This window comes from Myxocyprinus asiaticus, chromosome 28, assembly GCF_019703515.2.
Source record: "Myxocyprinus asiaticus isolate MX2 ecotype Aquarium Trade chromosome 28, UBuf_Myxa_2, whole genome shotgun sequence".
Taxonomy (NCBI): Eukaryota; Metazoa; Chordata; class Actinopteri; order Cypriniformes; family Catostomidae; genus Myxocyprinus; species Myxocyprinus asiaticus.
In genome coordinates this window covers 25,856,268-25,877,933 of record NC_059371.1, presented here as the reverse complement: position 1 = coordinate 25,877,933, position 21,666 = coordinate 25,856,268, and the positions used below count along the sequence as shown (strand labels likewise).

Here is a 21,666-nt window from a genome sequence, read left to right as displayed (position 1 = left end):
CTATGTGTTTAGGCCTGGTGCCCATGGTGCTCCACTCCCTGCCAGGGCCATACTGTCTATGGCTGGACTCAGTCACAGTGTGATCCGTGTCAACACTGAGGATAAGAACTCTGCCCTTACTGTGCAGGATGTAGGCCATGTTATGCCTGGAGGTGAGACACTGCAAAAACCTTTTTTAACATTTCACTGAAAATCATGTTAACATGGTGAGTGGTCTCTGAGTTTGAAACTGTAGTTGCCACTATGAAAGTAATATGTGAAGTGTCAAACTCTGTTCTTGTGGATCTCAAATAAGAGATGTCTTTTGTTGTCTTTCTGTCTCACAGCTCTGATGTGTATTGTAAAGCCTGATGGGCCACCCATGCTCTGTAAGACTGATGAGATCGGAGAGATAGTGTTGAACTCACGTGCTGGAGGCACCATGTACTACGGCCTACCAGGAATGACAAAGAACACTTTTGAGGTATGGAAACAAAAAGACATGTTTTGCGTAAGCAATGCACAGAAATAAAGCGTTTACGCTAACTTCTATGAATTCTCATTTGCTGCAGGTAATCCCTGTAAACTCGGGTGGTACCCCGATAGGAGAGGTTCCCTTCACACGGACTGGACTTTTGGGCTTTGTGGGTCCAGTAAGTAATGTCATTGCAGGCTTGATTGCATTTACAAAGCAGTTCAGGTTTTAAGAGCTAATTAAAACACATCCTCTGTTATTGTCTTGTAGTGAAGCATAAAGCAAAACAGCATCTGTATTCACAGCTGATTAGATTTGTGACACAGCATTATGTCTTTTATTGAGAAACTGACTGTTCTCTGTGCCCTCAGGGAAGTCTGGTGTTTGTGGTGGGGAAGATAGAGGGTCTGCTTTCAGTCAGTGCACGTAGACACAATGCAGACGACCTGGTGGCCACAGCTCTGGCGGTTGAGCCGGTCAAAACTGTCTATCGAGGGAGGTACGAATGACGCAAAAATTCTACAACCAAAACACAATCAAATTCAAGTCTGTTTCTGTATCCCAGTCTGGTTGTGTGATGTGTCCCTAAGTAGGGATGGGGCAGGATGGTCGACTAGTTGATTAGTTAGGTTTATTAGTTTTTCTAGATTTTTTTTTAATGTTTTAGTGGTTATGCTTAAGTGTCATTATTGTTATGTTTTTGTCAAGTTAAAAGTAGTTCAACTTTTGACATGCAGCACAGTCGTTAGTTTTTAAACAATGGACCAATCCGATGAATCTGGGGGTGGGATAAGTATCTTGAGTGTATTGAGTGTTGCCACAATGGCCAAAGATGTCCATCTGGTATGTGTGCATAGACAATCAACTTAAAAATAGCGCAGATGGAATGCAAGAACATGTTCTGTGTGAATGACCTCTAAGAGTGTGTGTCATCCGTGCAGGATTGCCGTGTTTTCCATCACTGTGTTCTATGATGAGAGAATAGTGATTGTGGCAGAGCAGAGGCCTGATGCCAGTGAAGAGGACAGTTTTCAATGGATGAGCAGAGTCCTACAAGTAATTCACTGCTTTTGAATCAGTCTTCTTATTCACAGCATTGTCCTCTCCTAACCTCAGACTGATTTAGTGTTCTCCAAAGTAGGTCATTTTGTTTACTCCAAAGTAGGTAATTGAAGCTAATGGACCTGAGCTGACTGTCTTAACATAATGAGGCATATAACAATAACAAATGGACAATTTCAGATGTTTCCATTTTGGATTCCCTGGCTTTTCCAGTGATGTGTATCATAACTCAGTGCTTTCGTCTCTGTATCTTTTTTCTTCCTTTCCCATAGGCAATAGACAGTATCCACCAGGTGGGGTTGTATTGCTTGGCATTAGTACCTGCTAACACGTTACCCAAAACTCCCCTGGGTGGTATTCATGTATCCGAGACCAAGCAGCGCTTCCTGGATGGCTCTCTCCACCCATGCAACATTCTGATGTGCCCTCATACATGTGTTACCAACCTTCCAAAACCAAGGCAAAAGCAACCAGGTACTGTTGTTTTGTATCTAAATCAAAAGACTGAAACACAGCAGTTCTACATCACACCTCTCATGATTTTATAACATGTGGTGCTTTTTTTTTTTTTTCAGGTGAGAAGGTCCTCAAGTATTAAGTAAAAGGGATAATTCACCCAAAAAAATTAAAATTCTGTCTTCATTTACTCACCTTCTCACAAAAGGAGGTGTTAGGCTGAATGACAGCCTCAGTCACCATTTGTTGTCATTGTATGTTTTCAAAAATGTATGTAAGTAGATGGTGACTGAGGGTGTCACACGGTTAAATGGGTTTGGAACAATATGGGTTGAGTAAATAATGACAGAGAACTTTAAGAGAGGATAGTTTAAATGGTATTCTTTGTCTTAAAAGTGGCTTTTTATCTCATACTTGTGTTTACAGTGGGAGTGGGTCCAGCCTCCATCATGGTAGGCAACCTGGTGGCAGGGAAAAGGACAGCACAGGCTGCTGGGAGAGACCTTGGGCTCCTGGATGACCAAGAGCAATCCAGGAAGGTGAGTGAATGATTTAAAAGGACAAAAAAAATTTTGTTATATTTACAGGGCAAGATTACTGAACTACGTTGCTTTAGTAAGCCCAAAATAGATATAGATTGTTCTGCCTATATCTAAAGGCCTAAAATGTGTTAGCAATGTAAACACAGTTTGACCTGTCGTAACAACAATCTTGACCTGTTTTGTGTGGACATGCAGGGCTCCAGACTAAAAAAATTTAGCCATTGGCTCCTAAACTGAAACATTAAGGTGCCAAATGGCTGTTTTTAGTCACCAAATCACAGAATTGCTGTTCAAAATCAAGACAGAAAGCGGAAGACAGATGATAACCCATTAATCTAAGGTTTAATAAACAGCATATAGTTGACAAGATAAGTTTGCATTCCCTTTTGCCTCATAAATGTTCACACCCCTTTCATAATTATACAAATATAAAAAAAATTTTTTATTTAGTACTGCTCTTCAGAAACTACATTACAGATATTACATAAAGTATAGTATGCATATAGTAGTTTGTTGTCTTCTTGAGCATCGATGAATGTTTGCACCTTGTGTAATAGTTGTGTACAAGCCCTCAATTGTCCTAAGTGTCAAAAGCTTGATATATATCTATACAGATCTGTCACAACATTAAAACCACCTGCCTAATATTGTGTAGGTCCCCCTCGTGCCGCCAAAACAGCGCCAATTAGCATTCTGAGATGCTATTCTTCTCACCACAATTGTACAGAATTGTTATCTGAGTTACTGTAGAATTTCAGTTTGAACCATAAATAAAATAAACTCTTGATGCTGTTGTGTGTGAAAATCCCAGAAGATCAACAGTTACAGAAATACTCAAACCAGCCCATCTGGCACCAACAATCATGTCACAGTCAAAATCATTGAGATCACATTTTTTTCCCCATTCTGATGGGTGATGTGAACAGTAACTGAAGCTCCATCATTCACGATTGGCTGATTAGATAATCGCATGGATGATTGTTGGTGCCATACAGGCTGGTTTGAGTATTTCTGTAACTACTGATCTCCTGGGATTTTCACACACACAACAGTCTCTAGGATTTACTCCGAATGGTGCCAGAAACAAAAAACATCCAGTGAGCAGCAGTTCTGTGGACGGAAATGCATTGTTGATGAGAGAGTTTAACAGAGAATGGCCAGACTGGTTCGAACTGACAAAGTCTACAGTAACTCTGCTCTGTACAATTGTGGTGTGAAGAATATCATCTCAGAATGCTATTCTGAGATGCGGGTTGGCGCTGTTTTGTCGGCACAAGGGAGGATCAACACAATATTAGGCAGGTGGTTTATATATATATATATATATATATATATATATATATATATATATATATATATATATATATATATATATATATACAGTGTGTGTGTGTGTGTGTATATATATATATATATATATATATATATATATATATATATATATATATACACACACATACATACAGTTGTGCTCAAAAGTTTGCATACCCTTGGAGAATTGGTAATATATGTACCATTTTTAAAGAAAACATGAGTGAGCAGGCAAAACACATTTCTTTTATTTCTTATGGGATTCATATTCAACTGTAGGTTATAACAGAATGGCACAATCATAAAACAAAACATGGCAACAATGAAAAAAATGAAATGACCCCTGTTCAAAAGTCTGCATACCCTTAGTTCTTAATAATGTGTATTGCCCCCTTTAGCATCAATGACAGTGTGCAGTCTTTTGTAATAGTTGTCTATGAGGCCCCAAATTCTTGCAGGTGGTATAGCTGCCCATTCGTCTTGGCAAAATGCCTCCAGGTCATGCAAAGTCTTTGGTTGTCTTGCATGAACTGCACGTTTGAGATCTCCCCAGAGTGGCTCGATGATATTAAGGTCAGGAGACTGTGATGGCCACTCCAAAACCTTCAACTTTTTCTGCTGTAACCACTGGAGGGTCAATTTGGCCTTGTGCTCATTGTCGTGCTGGAAAGTCCAAGAGCGTCCCATGCGCAGCTTTCGTGCAGAAGAATGCAAATTGTCTGCCAGTATTTTCTGATAACATGCTGCATTCATCTTGCCATCAATTTTCACAAGATTCCCCGTGCTTCACAGTGGGGATGGTGTTCTTTTCATTATAGGACTTGTTGACCCCTCTCCAAACATATGGTTGTGACCATAAAGCTCTATTTTGGTCTCGTCACTCCAAATTACAGTGTGCCAGAAGCTGTGAGACATGTCAAAGTGTTGTCGGGCATATTGTAACCGGGCTTTTTTGTGGCATTGGCGCAGTAAAGGCTTCTTTCTGGCAACTCGACCATGCAGCTCATATTTGTTCAAGTGTCATCGTATTGTGCTCCTTGAAACAACCACACCATCTTTTTCCAGAGCAGCCTGTATTTCTCCTGAGGTTACCTGTGGGTTTTTCTTTGTATCCCGAACAATTCTTCTGGCAGTTTTGGCTGAAATCTTTCTTGGTCTACCTGACCTTGGCTTGGTATCAAGAGATTCCCAAATTGTCCACTTCTTAATAAGTGATTGAACAGTACTGACTGTACTGTACTGTTCCATTACCTTGTTACGCAGGTCTTTTGACAGTTCTTTTCTGCTCCCCACGGCTCAGTATCTAGCCTGCTCAGTGCATCCACATGAGAGCTAACAAACTCATTGACTATTTATACACAGGCACTAATTGCAATTAAAAAAGCCACAGGTGTGGGAAATTAACCTTAAATTGCCATTTAAACCTGTGTGTGTCACCTTGTGTGTCTGTAACAAGGCCAAACATTCAAGGGTATGTAAACTTTTGATCAGGGCTATTTGGGTGATATTTTCAAAATCAATGCCAAAATTTCACAATTTCTGCCAGGGTATGCAAACTTTTGAGCACAACTAGTTTTAAAATATTGCCTTAGTCTTTCTTTACTGTTACCAGATGGCCCAGACACAGAGACAACAAGAGTGCAAATTGAATGAAATCCCAGATGCAGTTTATTGTGCTACTCCAATCCCAATCAATAATTACCAGAAGAAAAAAAGTGGTACACAATATGGGACTTTTAATAATCAAGAAGCCCCAAATACACATGGGACTCTTATTTTGAAATGTCTGGACTCCCAGTTGTGAGCTTGCTGACAGCTGATTCGCTGAGAAAGTGAATCTGATTCAAACTGCTAACCTGAGCTCCTGAGTTAAAACCCTCAGTTCTTTTCAGATGATTCATGAAAAAGATCCGGTTTAAAAGAGTAATTTGTTCACGACGCTCTCGCGCTGGGTTTGTTGTTGCGTGCACTACAGTGAGCTCGTCAGAAACAGAACGGGTGAAAAGCAGCTCGAGACACACTGGTGCACGCTCTAAAGATGAATTCAGTAACTCACAAGATATCTGACGAAACCGCATATGAACGCACACAACCCGACTGTCGCCAATGGCGACTAGATTTTAAATTCTTGTCGCAATCAATTACTTTTGGTCGCATTTGCGACCATTTTAGTCGCAGTCTGGAGCCCTGATATGTAGATATGCAATTAAAGTAATGACTCCATAATAGAGTAATACATTTGTTAATCATAATTGTGTCATACTCGGTAACATCTCTATAATCGTTAAATAGTTAGTAACTACAATTATAACTCCATTATACTATTCCGGAATAAATCTATAAAACAAAACAAGCTTCCAGCCTCTGGTTAGCCCCAGACTTTTTTGGGTTTCCACAATCAGAACTGGCCTAAATGATGGTGCCATTAACTCTGTCTCAGTGCAGATAGTGTTTAAAGGGAATAAAGGATGACTAGAATATCTCTCATGTCCTTTAAGCTTGTGCTGTGGTCTGTCTTTCTCCTTCATATGGGGGGCTCTAGCTCTGTGTGTGGCCCACTAACATGGTAAGTCTGAATGCCAGCAATGCTCTGCTATCTGTGTGCTGAGCTTTGAATCCTTATTGCTAGCAGCCACAACAACAAAAACAGCATCCTTAGGGGCTTGAGACAAAAAGAGCACATAAAGTGTTAGATTTATCTGACAGGATCTCTTCCTATTTTCATTTTTGAACCAAGATCATGTTTTACAGTGCATTCAACTGGAATATGGCCCAAAATAGCTGTTATATTAACTAAAGAATGCTGAGTACTTTGGTTCAACTTTATAAGTAGGATTAAACTTTGGAAACACTAGACACACACAGACACACACACTTAAGGCCCCAGCACACTAACAGAGAAGTGCTTTTTCGTTCTTCGCTCAGAGCCAAAAAGAAGTTTGAAACAGCTGAGCATCGACATTGTAGTGAATTAGTGACTTTGTGACAGGGTATATTTACAACTGCCAGCATTCATCACCAATTATATGTAGGGAATTTGCATAATGGTTAGATTATGGCTTTAAGCTTATGCCTGCATTTTCCAATCACTAATGCAAGGAATTTAGCTCAAATGGAATCTTGATTTGGGGAATAATATAAGAATTAATCTTTATATAAGATCAAAGTCTTCATCCAGCGATGAGTTGATTGGAACGTAATGTTAATTCATACAGTAATACTACTTTCAATGTGATTGAAAATAATATCACAAATAGATTTATACAATGTTTGTGAGCATGCAGTTTTAGGATCGACAGATTTCTAGTGACCAGTATGATTTGATAAAATACACAAATTCTCTTTGAAACAAACAAGACTTTATTGCTAATCTACAACATAAAACTAAACTAACACACATAGGCAAACATAAAACAGGTTGGTGAGTGAGCTAACAGAAGGTGAATGGAAATTATCTGTAACAGTGAAAATTGAACTTTATGGAGTTTATAGACCATGCCCTGAGAAATATTAATACTTCATTTAGTATACCTCAATTTGCAATTGGGTTACACAAAGTATGTAAATAAAACACCAGCACTTTCTAGCAAAAGCCTGGAGGTGTACTTGCGTTTCATTGCATTTTGTTGCATTGCTTTGGTTCTTTCGCTGGGTCCGTAGAAAGTTCTGTTTGTGCTCCATCGATGTTTTGGACATCTGTTTAAGATCGTGGATGCCAGATAGTTCGGTGCTGGAATGATCAGGTGGGGCTTTGAAGCGATGACTTCGACATCTTTGGAGAAGTGGGACAGGATGGAGTTTGAAAACTCCTGCAAAGCTCTTATAGAGAACTCCTTTAGTATGCCGTGATTTGAGATCAGGTTACTCAAATTATATTAAAGAAAGCACCAGATTTCAGCGAAAGTCTGGAGGTCTGTACTTGCGTTGCGTTGCATGTGTTGTTTGGCATGTGGAGTTCTTTGAAGTCCTTTGGCTTGGTTCAGTACTAGGAGGCCTTTGTTTGGTTTGATGGATGGGTGATGGAATTACCAGGTAAAGCCCTGGAAGTGGGGCCTCCCACAAAGGAAACTCGGGACTTCTCGGGACAGAGGTCAAAGTGTACGTAAGCCGCAGAGAAGAGAGAGATGGGTTGTCCAGGCTGGTCTTTTAACCATTTCTGTTTGGTCAAACCCCCGAAGAGGCTCTAAGCCAATCAGAGGCGGCTCTTCAGAGGGTCTGTGGTCTAAGTGTCCTTCCCTCAAGATCAGATTTGAGTGAGTCCAGCAATGGTGTCAAAGTTCATAGATCCTTTTTAGTTGCTGTTTGCAGAATAATGATCAGAGAGGATGTCTCATGATTCCTCTTAGTTTCATTTTAAGCATAGTAATTGGTTATGTTCAAAAACAAAGTCGTCGTAGTGTTGGAATTGTGTGTTGTCCATTGCAATTAAGGGGGTTTCTTGAGGGAGTCTGCTTTAGCTCTGTGTCCTGGTAATGAGTTTTTAGCACATGATGATTATACTGACTATCACCTCTGCCCTTTAGGGGTAAGAGTCTCCTTACTGAGATGGCCGTTTCAGTCATGTGATGACCATTAACATTTAGGGCATTTCTGATTTGCAACATGGATGAGGATCATAGACACAGATCTACATTTGTTCTCAAGATGGATAAGGTTAGGAAGATGTGCATTTTGTCTCATTTCCACAGGGTTGATTCAGACTTTAGGGTGCCGTCATGGCAGAGTCTTTAAGTTTATTGCCCTGTGGAATTCCAGTGTGGACTGCAGGCCGCTGTGTCTTAGTTTTTGTAACTTGGAATGAAATATCTGTGTAAATCCTGGATTCAAGTCGTTCTGCATAGAAATTGTTCATTCTTCTGCCCATAAGCCTTAAAACATACTGTTTATGAACATTTAGACACCTGCCAAGCTGCAAGGGGAGGTGTTTAGAGGTACATTTAAATATGAGGATGCTCAAGACTACATGTAAAGCATCAACTATGACATTAAAATGTGTAATCAATGACTTTATGCCTCATTCTATGAGTAGAATTCACATGAGAGTAGTAAAAGATGCTTTTTTTTTAACCGCTCGATGATGATTTCAAGTAATATATATGCAGTATATCATGTAATTTGTCATGTTTACATGAATGCTAATGCGCTAACAAGCTATATGCGGCCAAAATATTCACGGATTATACTCTGCTTTGTAATTTATAATGATACCGATACTACTGAATAGATGGGTATGTAATAGAGTGTTAATGCTTAGAATAGAGATAAAAGAATGATGATAGGCATAACTCACTATGGGCAGAAGTCAGGGTTTTTCCAGCAATGAAAATTTTTCGGCGGTCGGCAAAGCGAAATTTTGGGCAGCCGAAGCTAATTTTATGACATACAGCACCGAAAGCAAGATGAATAAGCGCTAATTATGCTTCTCGTGTGGTATGTGAATGTGCGCTGGGTGAAGACTGGTATCACTTGCGTGTCGCGTGATCCACTGAGAATCTCTTGCGCGTCGCGCGATCCACCGAGAATCTCTTGCGCAAGTGATGCGCTCTTCTCTATCTTACTACTGTGTACTGGAGCATGTGAAGCGGGCTTCCCTCGATATGTGACCTCTGGTAACAGGATAGCGCAGAGCATATCACACACGTGATTAAATTGGACTTCCCTCCATATCATGGCGCAGAACTAACCTCATGCGAGCCATTCTACATGAATTCCACATGATAATTCGCTATTTTAAAGTGCTATGGGGCAGGTCAACCATTTCAAATGGCTACAGCACTGACATTTTGAACAGCATTGATGAGGGAAAGAGAAATCACCTGGATCAGCATCAGTAACAAGACTTTTCACATCTACACATCAACACCTTTACTAACATTGATCACAGCAAACTTTAATAGATTTTTGTCATTACAACTGTGGAGGTTGTATTAAAGATAAGTTTTTAAATGTGTTTAGGCTATTATTTTTTCATAACAAACAAACAAATATTTAAGAAAGACTACCTAACTAACAACTGAGGAGCAATCCATGGTCTTAACTATGGTAAACACAAGGGCAAGTAGGCAACAATGTAGAATATAAATTATGAAGAAAGTCATGTGTAATATTTTCATGTTTTTCCTGTTCTAATGATGTTTGATATTAGGAAACAAACTGGCCTGGTTTGGTTCCTAAATTATTTAGAGTCTGATAAAAGAAAAACAGTATCTGTTATGAAGTATAAACAAAAATATTTACTATAGAAGCACAGTTCCAAATCAGTAAAGTGGTTTACTCAGGAAAATTATAACTAGCTCTATAGAAATTAGGTGTTAAGTTAGTTTGATTTCCCACCACATCTTGAAGTACAACAAATTCTATTGAGTTCAGAAGTTTCTAGATGCTCATATGATCGAAAATAAATAATTTTCATTACAAACATGATACTGTATGCCACAACTTATCTTAAATATTAATTGCAATTATGAAAAAAACAAAAACAAACCCTGCATTGGGATGAATGTGTATGTCGGCCACCACCGAAGACCATTTTGGACCCAGGAAAAACCCTGAGAAACCCTTAGCTGCAGACGGCACATGAGTGAAGCAGCATATAAAACAAAAGAGTGAGTTGCCACTGAAGAGTATTTGAGTAGATTTTATTTATCTTGTAGACTAATCAAACAAAATATTCTCATGACGTTCTTGGAAAATGTCTCCACACGAATGATCGGACAGATGTAAGTAAATTTGCACCAGTTCGCTAATAACTGTACAAGCCGGTGTGTTCATGTTGACTGATCTTAACTGACTGATCGGGAATTAGCTGTCGGACAGATTATGTTCTAAATGACGTCACACCCGTTTGTTCTTCGATTTCGCAGGAAGTGTGCTTGGGCCTTAAAGCTGCATGGTGTGGTTATTATTATCCGCTGCCTGCATGAGTTGCATCCTGCAATAGAACTGCTATGTGTGTGTACAGACATGCAAACCATGTGAACTGTCATCCTGCCTTGATATTATAAACATTAGGCTTTGTTTTTTTTTTAATGATTTTGTGTTATATTCTATTTGTTGGCTTAGTAATGCTGTTTGCTGAAATAGTGTTATGGGTTGATTTGTGCTTTCCTGTTATTATGGGTATTAATGTTTGGTTAGGAGATAGTTCACTCAAAATGTTCCAAACCAGTGATTGTCTTTCTTTTATGGAACACATAAGGCAGTATAGTCAGTCTCAGTCTCTATTCAGTTTCAATGCATATTATTCCATACAATGAAAGTGAATGGTGACTGCAGCTGTAATTTTGCCAAACATCTCCTTTTGTATTCCACAGAAGAAAGTTGTACGGTTTTGGAACAACATGAGGTTGAGTAAATGATCACATAATTGCAATGTTTGGGTGAACTAACCCTTTAAAGTCAAAATATTTGAGAATTGTTCTCTTCTGTCCTAAAGCACCAGTTCCTGTCCGAGGCACTGCAGTGGAGGGCACAGAATGATTCTGATCATGTCCTCTATATGCTTCTTAATGCAAAGGTGACACACATACAACCCCCTATCACACCAATCAATTACTCAAGCCCTCTGCCCATTCTGTACTGAAAATGTTCTGTATTGTTCCATTTCTTGGCATGCAGGGGGTAGCAGTGAGCACCGCCACATGTTCTCAGCTGCACAAGCGAGCTGAGAAGATCACTGCAGCTTTGTTGGAAAGAGGAGGAATTAACACTGGAGACAACGTAGTACTGCTTTACCCTCCTGGTAATGACTCCTGTCCCTTCTTTAATAAAAACAAAAGTGTAATAGTGGATAGATGCTATTCAGTGAAAATAGATTTGATCAAAGGTTTTTGACTTTGAATTGAATGCTGGTGTGAGATGTTGGCATTGATTTCATATTTCCTTCTTTCCTTAAGGCATAGATCTAATAGCCTCCTTCTATGGCTGTCTGTATGCTGGCTGTATTCCGGTCACCGTAAGGCCTCCTCACCCACAGAACCTTGCTGCCACCCTACCCACTGTCCGAATGATAATAGATGTGAGTCTGAGCAGATTGTACATACTCTACATTTAAGATTTGATATTGCATATGCATACCATATAAATCTGATTGTCAAATGTGGTGCACATTAGGTGAGCAAAGCAGCCTGCATCCTCACAACTCAGACCCTTATGAAGATTTTACGGTCTAAAGAAGCAGCAGCCAGTGTGAATGTGAAGACATTGCCAAATATCATAGACACAGGTACAGAAATTAATTTCTGGTATTATCATGTTTGCAAACCCCTTGTTTGCAGCCCTCTTTTTTCCATTGTTTTTAACTATTGTTATAGCCATTGACAATAAAGGCTTTTACTATATTTTTGATCTGGAAGTGTGCCTTGATTTTCCTTTTTCTTTTTGGATTATTATTTCCTCATTCAAGAGCACCTTCATATATTTTTTGAAGAACTGCGGAGCATACCGGATTTTGTTTTTTGAATCTACTAAATAGACTTTGAAAGCTTAGTATCCCTGATCTTGTGTGTGCCAGATGATCTTCCCAGGAAACGGCCTCCTCACATCTATAAGCCACCCACTGCAGAGATGCTGGCCTACCTGGACTTCAGTGTGTCCACCACAGGCATGCTGACTGGAGTTAAGGCAAGTCCTGTGTCTTTTCCTCAAATTAGCCTCATTCCTAATGTGTTTGCTTTAAAAGTGTCCATCACAACACTACCTTTGCTTTCAGATTTATTACTGGACAATGAATTTGAGTTTATTGATAGTGCATCTGTTTAATTTCTACAATGGAACCCTTTCACAGACCGAGATGATGCATTTCTGTATTTTCCAATTTCCAATCTTATTATTTAGTGTACATTTATAATACTACTTTGTGTTATATTAACCTGACATGTTTCATATAAAGTTGCTGATGGCATCTTTCTCTCTTCTGACCCATAGTCCATCGCTCTCTCTCGTTTTTGGTGACCGGATCACATGTGGTCAGCGCTAAAATACAGGTCTAAATGGGTCTAAAATGTTTTGTGATCGGATCACAAAAACCAAATGCGAATGTGGTCAAAAACGCATGTAACCGCATCACATTTGAGGTGTAAATGCTAATCCGTCCTGAATCCATCTAGGCAGCAGCGAAGCGTCATCCATCACCTGTCAATCAACCGCTGTGCTAAAACAAGAGTTTAAACTTTGCCGGTTACGAGCAGTTTAAAAGGAAATAACCATTTGATCGGAAAATTTTAAAAAGTGGATATATACACAAGCATGACAACTTCACATATCTTCTTCAGTGTGTCTAATAACAACATGCAGAGGCTTATGAGAAGCACGAACATCTGCAGCTCAGGTTAGTACAGGTTATCCACTAAAATAACAAACTATTCTGCTCAAAACGTTGCATTTATGCTTAGATTAAATTTTAGCTGCTTCTTAGAGAAATAGCGTGCCATCTTTTCATACTTTTTTAAATTTGTTGCAGTTCATTATCATGCAGTAACACACTGACATAGTGATTGATGTATGTCGTCATGAAACAGAGTCCCTCCACCCCAAATCTGAACACAAGTGGTCACAGAAGACGCGTTTACGTGACGAAGTGTAAATAACAATGTGTCTCACCTGACCACATGTGATCGGATCACCCGAGATGCATCTTAATACCATGTGTAAACGGAGTCTCTGATTTCCTCTTTCTGAAAGTCGTTGAAACGTAATACTGGGTTTTTTCTTTTGCTGTTGTAGCAAATGGCAATAGAAGTGTACCCTGCTTTAGTTTACTTGTGTGTTCCAATCCTGGAAATGTAAAAGTGTCCATTTAAACTTTACAAGAACATCCATTTTCTGAACTTTATCTTGAGTGTTTGCTCCTCAAGTGTGAAAAAGCTTGCTTGTCTTTTGTTTCTTTCAGATATCTCATTCAGCGGTCAGTGCTTTGTGTCGATCCCTCAAATTGCAGTGCGAGCTGTACTCTTCCAGACAAATTGCCATCTGCCTGGACCCCTACTGCGGCCTGGGCTTTGTGCTGTGGTGTCTGTCTAGGTAGTATACACAGTAAAACCTCTTAGACCATGTCCTAGCCAGGCACTACACTATAAATCACAAATTTTTTTATGTTAATCTGAGTTTTTATCCTAATCAGCCATGACTGCAACAAGAAATGCACAACAGAACACTTTTGTTGCTCACTTGGTTAAGTAAAATTGGCTATGTTTAATCAGCTATGGCTTGAAGTCGCTTGATATTTTGCTCTTAGTGGAATTAGAAAGAATTACTTGTCACTGGAAATTTTTTGATAACTTTTGTGACTGGACCTAATTTATAGAACACCAGTCTTTAATTTGTGTTTTTTTCTGTATCTAGTGTTTATTCAGGTCACCAGTCAATCCTGATTCCTCCCATGGAGTTGGAGACCTCTCTGCCCCTGTGGTTAAGCACGCTTAGTCAGTATAAGATCAGAGACACCTTCTGTTCCTACTCCGTCATGGAGATCTGCACCAAGGGCCTTGGCACACAGACTGAAGCTCTGAAGGTGAGTAAACAGGATGCAGACATACAATTACTCAATCATAGGACTTAATGTTGAGAAAAATTGCTTTCAGAAAGGGATTGTCAAGGTAAACGGACCCTGAAAAGTGTCTATAAAAGATGACGAGAGATGTATGTGCAGGTGCGTGGCGTGAACCTATCGTGCGTAAGGAGCTGTGTCGTCATAGCAGAAGAGAGGCCCCGTTTGGCACTCACACAGTCATTCTCCAAGCTCTTCAAAGACTTGGGCCTGTCTCCACGCGCAGTGAGCACTGCTTTTGGTGCCAGAGTCAACCTGGCCATCTGTCTACAGGTTAAAAAACACATTGTGTCACCTGCAACTGCCATTTAGGTGTCTTGGATTACTGTGACAAGAGTAGAGCTTTGTTTGTATATCACTTTTTCCTTTCTTTTGCCATCTCAGGGCACTGCTGGTCCAGACCCATCCACTGTTTATGTAGACATGAAGTCTCTCCGGCACGACAGGTATGTCAGTCCAGTGATGGTGTGAAAGCAGCCCATTACATGCCTGAATGTTTCATTGTCATTCTTTCTCTCTTATAGAGTGAGACTGGTGGAGAGAGGAGCTCCTCAGAGTCTGCCGCTGATGGAGTCTGGCACTGTAAGTCTGCCCTCTTTCTGTCTAAGGATTTTTTCAACTGGCCTGGTTGGGTGAGGAGTTTAGATTTTTAATTGCCCTGCCAAGCTTTCCTTTGGTCCCCATACCACAAATATGACAAATCACAATTTTTAGAAACATCATTTATATATACAGTATATATGCAGTGCAAGTTTACCTAGAAAAAACATTGAAAAGCAGCACAGAAGCATGCAAAAACGTTTTCTGTGTGAACAATCCCTAAGACGTTGATTTTTTTTTTTTCCGTATTGTTTTCTATTCATCACCTCAGATTCTTCCTGGAGTGCGAGTGATCATTGTGAACCCGGAGACTAGAGGACCACTAGGAGACTCTCATTTAGGCGAGGTGATGAAACATACATTTTAGAATTCACACACATATTCTCCGTATTGTAAATAGGTTACACATTACACATTTCTCGTGTTATGAATTTTTGTATGTACTGCATGTTCAATTCTGTATTGCACTGTCTATGCTAACGCATGTATTCCCCTGTCGTACCCCTTTTTATGTACCCCTTTTTTTGTTGCTTGTATCCCCTTTATGTACTCTATTTGTAGGTTGCAAGAAAAAATAAATAATAATAATTCACACACACACAACCTGTTTCAACAGTGTGTAATACATCGCATAGAGGCTATTACACCATTTTCTAACCATATTTTTCCAGACTGCTATCTTCATAATTTCTTGATCTGTTTTTTTTTTTTTTTTCCAGATCTGGGTGAACAGTCCTCACAATACCAGTGGTTATTACACTATCTATGGAGAGGAGAGCCTCCAGGCAGACCACTTTAACACACGACTGAGCGTTGGAGAGACCGAGACACTCTGGGCCAGAACTGGATATCTGGGTTTTGTCAAGAGGACGGAGCTACTGGATGCCAGTGGAGGTTCGTAATATAGAGCAGATTGTTTAGCCTAATACAAATATTTTATATTCTTTTTATGTAGAGTCCATTTATATAATTGATTAAAATAACATTAAATGCTAATTTGGGTGAGAAGTGATTAAACAGGAAAGACAGATGATAGTGTTCAGATTGAGTATTTTCTATAGGAAGTAAATATGAAATTAGCATAATTTTGATGTCCATTTAAATGTTTACCTTCACACACTCAAAATTTTCTTCTCTTTTCTTGCCATTTGTCTTCCAAAAGATCGCCATGATGCTCTGTTTGTGGTGGGTTCGCTGGATGAAACGCTGGAGTTGCGAGGTTTGCGTTATCACCCCATTGACATTGAGACTTCAGTTTCTCGGTCGCATCGCAGCATTGCTGAGAGGTAAGAACAATAACGCTTATGTTTCTGTGTGCATAACTTCAGTCTTTGCTGACCATGTAGAATGAAGTTTGAGTTTTATTTCAGTGGCTGTAAATTGCACTTATGGTTACACAGAACTTCACAGCCTAGATCCAATGCTTTGTCTTTCTCACAGTGCTGTCTTCACATGGACAAATCTGCTAGTTGTTGTGGTGGAGCTCAGTGGGTCGGAGATAGAAGCTCTTGACCTGGTTCCACAGGTCACTAATGTGGTGCTGAAAGAGCACCACCTCATAGTGGGTGTGGTGGTCATCGTGGACCCTGGTGTAATTCCTATCAACTCCAGAGGCGAGAAGCAGCGCATGCACCTGCGCGACTCCTTCCTGGCCGACCAACTTGATCCCATCTATGTGGCATACAACATGTGAGCATGGATTAATCACGCCATAAAAGCGTACGGCTCTACACGGCACCCAAAAACTGCTCACAGTGGACACAACTTGGCTATTCCTCTGTGCTGTCAGCACACAAGTGGACATGGAGGAGGAAGCTGGCTAGGCCTCTCTCTGCCTGTGCGCTGATCCTTGTAAATATTTTTATGTTCTCACTAATGTGATTGTTGCTGAGTTTTAGCCTGTTTGACCAGTGGTGGTGAAGTCCACCCTGGCTCAAGCCATCCATCCCTCCCTGGACATTCAGTGTGTCACAAGGAGGGTGGTGCATTTCTTTTAGAACAAATCCCTGCCCTTTAAAACATTTTCACAACTATAACATAGTTACATTGACTCTGACATCTTTGTCCTACTCATAGTGCCACTTCTGTTATGCCTCTTACACAGAGCAGAGCTTCGCTTGTATACAGTACCATGCCCATAAAGAGCTGCAGCAAGACTGTGCTTGAGGCCTGAGGGACTAACACATGAAGCTTTTCTGTGCACTTAATCTCCTATCTTGAGCTAGCACTCATGCCTGCTTAGGGGAGAGTCCTTCAGTTTTCATTCTGGAAGTGCAAACTTAGTTAAATACAGAATATAACAGTATCACCAGCAAAGCAGACTGTAAGTGGCAGTCCACCGTATCTGAAATCACTCAGACTTGGTTTGTTCATATCATATTTTACTTAAACTGCTAGTCATTTTAATAGTTTTAAAATTATAGAACGTTTACATGCATCACCTTTTATTGTTGCATTAAAAGTTTTTTACATTTTTTTCTTAACTGACATTGCCAACTGTAATGCACATCTTTTCAGAACCTGATTGAGAAGAGTTTTGTGAAACATCCTTACTGAAAGCACACAGCAATTTTAAGGTAGTAGATTTAAGATTTATATGCATTAAGCATCTATATATTAAGGTTGAAAGGGTGAAGTTTCAGTATGAAGACAGTTCCATGCTGTATGAAACTTATGGATGTTTTAGTTTTGTATGTATGCTTCTGTCTTTATTTTGATTGTAGTGTCAAAGGGATTTTGAAAAGATGAATGGATGGGAGGCTTTTTTGTGTGTGTGTGTGTGAACAAACAATTTATTGTAGTGTCTCACTGTTACTGTATAAATGAATGGACACCATTATCCGGTCCTCCAAAAAACTTGACTGATCTTTCTTACTTGATGGCAATTCTCAGCATCATTGGCTAAAAACATTATGATTCAGAAATAATAATACAAAAATATATTTTTACACATTACAACCACAAAACAACAACATTTTTTTGCATCTTTAATATCTGTTGTTTCAGTCACCCTTCCTTCCAAGTCATCTTAATGATCTATTGGTTTGTGTGAGAGCGAGTGTGAGAGCGAGTGCGAGAGCGAGTGCGAGAGCGAGTGCGAGAGCGAGTGCGAGAGCGAGTGCGAGAGCGAGAGCGTGTGCGAGAGCGTGTGCGAGAGCGTGTGCGAGAGCGAGTGCGAGAGAGAGCGAGTGCGAGAGCGAGTGCGAGAGAGAGCGAGTGAGTGTGATAGAAAGCAAATAAGGTAGTTTTAGGCCAGGCTTTCCAACACTTGGTTAGATCTTTTTTTGGGCCAGGTAGATACTAGGAGAGAATGTGAGCTAAGACACAATACATCTTTTCTATTTGAATAAAAAGTGCTGCATCATTTATTAGCATCTAAATTAAACTTTCATTTTAAAAAATGTTTTTAATGGCCTTTGATATCAAAAATATTAATTCTACCTGCAGATTGTTTACATGTGAAATTATGTGCAGCTCTTTTCTTTAAAGATGCACATTTCTTTTCTGCTACATTCTCATAATTGTTTTTTCTTTTTTTAATTCAATTACTAATTGTAAAAATAAAAAGTGTGTCTTGTTTTGAAAAAAAAAAGTATAGTTTTATCTGTTAATTAAATGAGTTATTGTTATTGTAAATTAATCCTAATTTCTTTATTACAGTAATGTCATGTGAGCAAAGTGCAAATACAAGGAACTGTTGAATGAGCCTAGGGAGACTTTAAATTAAGTGCTCTTTTCCCACATCTGACTGCTTTCAAAAAGCAATCAATTCTGTGAGGAAGCAGCAAACAAATTAATCTGTATTTAAAAGCAAAACTGTACATCAATGCATACATGTAATTAAATGCATTAAATACGTTTGGCACTTTGAATGTACTCCTTATTTCAAGGGGTGTAGTTTGCATCTTACAATTTTTGGCAGATACTTTCAAGTTTAAGGTCATAAAATGCAGGAACAGAAAAGAAAACAATTATAATTGCCTCAATGAATCCATATTATGCAACATATTTTTCAAAGAATAAACAGCTATTCACAGTATCTGCCTATAAAAAAAAATACAAAACTACAGTATGACTTTGAAGACAAGCCTTAACTGCATTTAAACATCATCAAATATAAGTACTGATGAAAAATTGAACTTTTGGTGACGACCGCTCATTATAGAAAATCATTTTGTTGTCATCTGCTACTGGCAATGTTCCTATACACAATGAATTTTGTTGGTTAAAAAACATACAGGCTAAATTCAGTCTTACTCAAAAGAAGTTGCTATTTAATGTTTTTTTGTTTTTGTTTTTATTATTTGGATTTGATAACGTCTTTTTGCTCTGTTAGTGTATATTTGAATTTGTATCTCAAGAGAGTGAATGGTGCAACGAATAAATAAAAACACAATTAGTATTAGTATTAGCACAAATAAAATATGAACACAACTTAGGAACACATGCCATATGACACTGAAGTCTAAATAAGATAAATTAATATGTAAATATATTACATATAAGAACATTTAATGCATGACACTCAGAACTTAAATTAGATTACATTAATACTTCAATATGTTAGCAAACTCAATCAGACAGCTTTATATGCCAAGAAGAGGGCCAGAAATACAGTAGGACTTCAGTGTGAGCGATTCATTTGGTGCTGAATCCACCAGTAGAGGGTGGAGACTCTCAAATAAATATTTGGCTGGTTAGGTTCTCCACATGTAGTGGCCTTCACTCGAATTCCAATCATATAGTAGCGATTCTCAACATTGATGTAACAGTTCAATGGTCCACCAAGATTTGTCTGCATATTATAATATATAACGTAAACATATGCATAATAATATATTGTAAATTGTCAGCTAATAGTAAACTCAAAGGGATAGTGACCCCAAAATTAAAACTGACATCAATTACTCACCCTCATGTTGTTTCAAACTCATCTGTTTTTCTTTCTTCCGTGAAAAACAAATTGACAATGTTAGCCTCAATCACCATTCACTTTTTTTGCAACATTCTGTAACATACTGTAACATTCTGCCTAACATTTCCTTTTGTGATCCACAAAGAAAGTCATACAGGGTTGGAAAAACATGAGGGTGAGTAAATGACAATTTTTTTTATTTTTGGGTCAGCTATCCCTTTAACTCAGTGTAGCATGGAAACACACATATACCACGCAACAAAGGTACAGTATTCATGCACCTGATGAACACAGAAATAACTTAAAACTCCCCTAATATTAAAGATGTTGAATGCATTTAGCTGCAATATTTTACAATTCATGTCATTAAAGTTCATAGACACTAATGGTTAAAAAAGAGCACTTGATGCATACCTCACAACCGTCAACACCTCCACCGAAACCTCCAGCACAAACCATGTCTGCTGCCACAGTATAGTTCCAAAACTCTGCCTTATTACATAATGACTGTGACATCACAAACACCCTCGCCTCTTGGAGTACGCCAGAATATTCTAATAAAGAAAAATGTGAAGTAAAATCATTTTGTTTTCTAAATAATTTGTTTGCACTGCAACATCTACAGTCAGTGGATTCCTAAAACATTATTTTACTCTGCACTTAAAGGAATAGTTCACCCAAACATAAAAATTCTCTGATCATTTATTTACCCTCATGCCATCCCAGATGTGTATGACTTTCTTTCTTCTGCTGAACACAAAAGAAGATTTTTAGAAAATGATTTGAGCTCTGTAGGGCCATACAAATGCAAGTGAATGGTGAACAAAACTTTGTCGCTCCAAAAAGTATAAACATGGAGAATAAAAGTAATCCATACGACTAGTGGTTAAATCCATGTAAATACAAGCAACATGATAGGTGTTGGTGAGAAACAGATATTTAAGTCCTTTTTAACTATAAATGTCTGCTTTCACTTCTACATTCTTTGTGCATATTGCCACCTACTGGGCAGGTAGGAGAATTTATAGTAAAAAAAGGACTAAAATATTGATCTGTTTCTTACCCACACATGTCATATCACTTCTGAAGACATGAATACTGTAACCACTGGAGTTGTATGAATTACTTTTATACTGCCTTTGTGTGCTTTTAGGAGCTTCAAAGTTCTGGCCACCATTCACTTGTATGGTCCAACAGAGCTGAGATATTCTTCTAAAAATCCTTGTTTGTGTTCAGCAGAAGAAGGAAAGTCATACACATCTGGGATGGCATGAAGGTGAGTAAATGATGAGAGAATTTTCATTTTTGGGTGAACTACCCTTTAAGTTGTACTGTTTTGGGAGTTGCAGTTCCACCTTACCACCAGGTTGAGCATTGTATCCTGTGATGTGACAAGATTCGTATTTATGCCCACTAGCAGCTTGATCCGGTACACAGATGGGATAGACAAACTCATTTAACACAAAGGGGGTCTTCAGTTTTATAAGAGCAAGGTTGTACCGCAAGGTTACAGGATTGAATTGTTTATGTCTCACTACTTTGGCGACTTCTGACTGCTGTGTAGATTCATCATCAACATGCAGACTATGGCTTCCTGCTCTTATCAAAAGTTTTCTATGGGAGAAAGTGGAACATTCAGTTAGGGTAAACACAATGCATTATCCATAAGTAGGCACATTTAAATAATTCTTGTTACCTTTGTTCCTCATTTACACATGCAGCTGCTGTCAGTATCCAGTATTTGTTGATAATAGCTCCACCACAGTGCTGACTGAACGGA

The 21,666-nt window shown here is 38.9% G+C and overlaps 1 protein-coding gene across 3 annotated transcripts in view; it reads left to right on the top strand.

Moving 5' to 3' along the window:
- The window catches only part of LOC127419025 (disco-interacting protein 2 homolog B-A), an 87,399-nt gene extending 67,896 nt beyond the window's left edge, over positions 1-19,503 (top strand). Inside the window, exons 18-39 of one of the 3 annotated variants that reach the window (XR_007893592.1) lie at positions 13-152; positions 327-463; positions 552-632; positions 826-953; positions 1,396-1,510; positions 1,789-1,990; positions 2,399-2,511; positions 11,261-11,341; positions 11,443-11,566; positions 11,721-11,842; positions 11,938-12,049; positions 12,338-12,447; positions 13,715-13,845; positions 14,167-14,335; positions 14,474-14,644; positions 14,756-14,817; positions 14,896-14,953; positions 15,243-15,317; positions 15,691-15,865; positions 16,134-16,257; positions 16,412-16,822; positions 17,489-19,503. Coding sequence is in view for 1 of the 3 variants with exons in the window: in XM_051660051.1 (XP_051516011.1) it covers positions 13-152; positions 327-463; positions 552-632; positions 826-953; positions 1,396-1,510; positions 1,789-1,990; positions 2,399-2,511; positions 11,261-11,341; positions 11,443-11,566; positions 11,721-11,842; positions 11,938-12,049; positions 12,338-12,447; positions 13,715-13,845; positions 14,167-14,335; positions 14,474-14,644; positions 14,756-14,817; positions 14,896-14,953; positions 15,243-15,317; positions 15,691-15,865; positions 16,134-16,257; positions 16,412-16,664 (2,683 nt within the window). In the remaining 2 variants the exon portion in view is untranslated. Of the gene's footprint in view, positions 1-12; positions 153-326; positions 464-551; positions 633-825; positions 954-1,395; positions 1,511-1,788; positions 1,991-2,398; positions 2,512-11,260; positions 11,342-11,442; positions 11,567-11,720; positions 11,843-11,937; positions 12,050-12,337; positions 12,448-13,714; positions 13,846-14,166; positions 14,336-14,473; positions 14,645-14,755; positions 14,818-14,895; positions 14,954-15,242; positions 15,318-15,690; positions 15,866-16,133; positions 16,258-16,411 lie in introns of all 3 variants that reach the window. The other 2 variants (XR_007893591.1, XM_051660051.1) reach the window with 2 other exon arrangements.
- Positions 19,504-21,666: the final 2,163 nt, after the last annotated feature.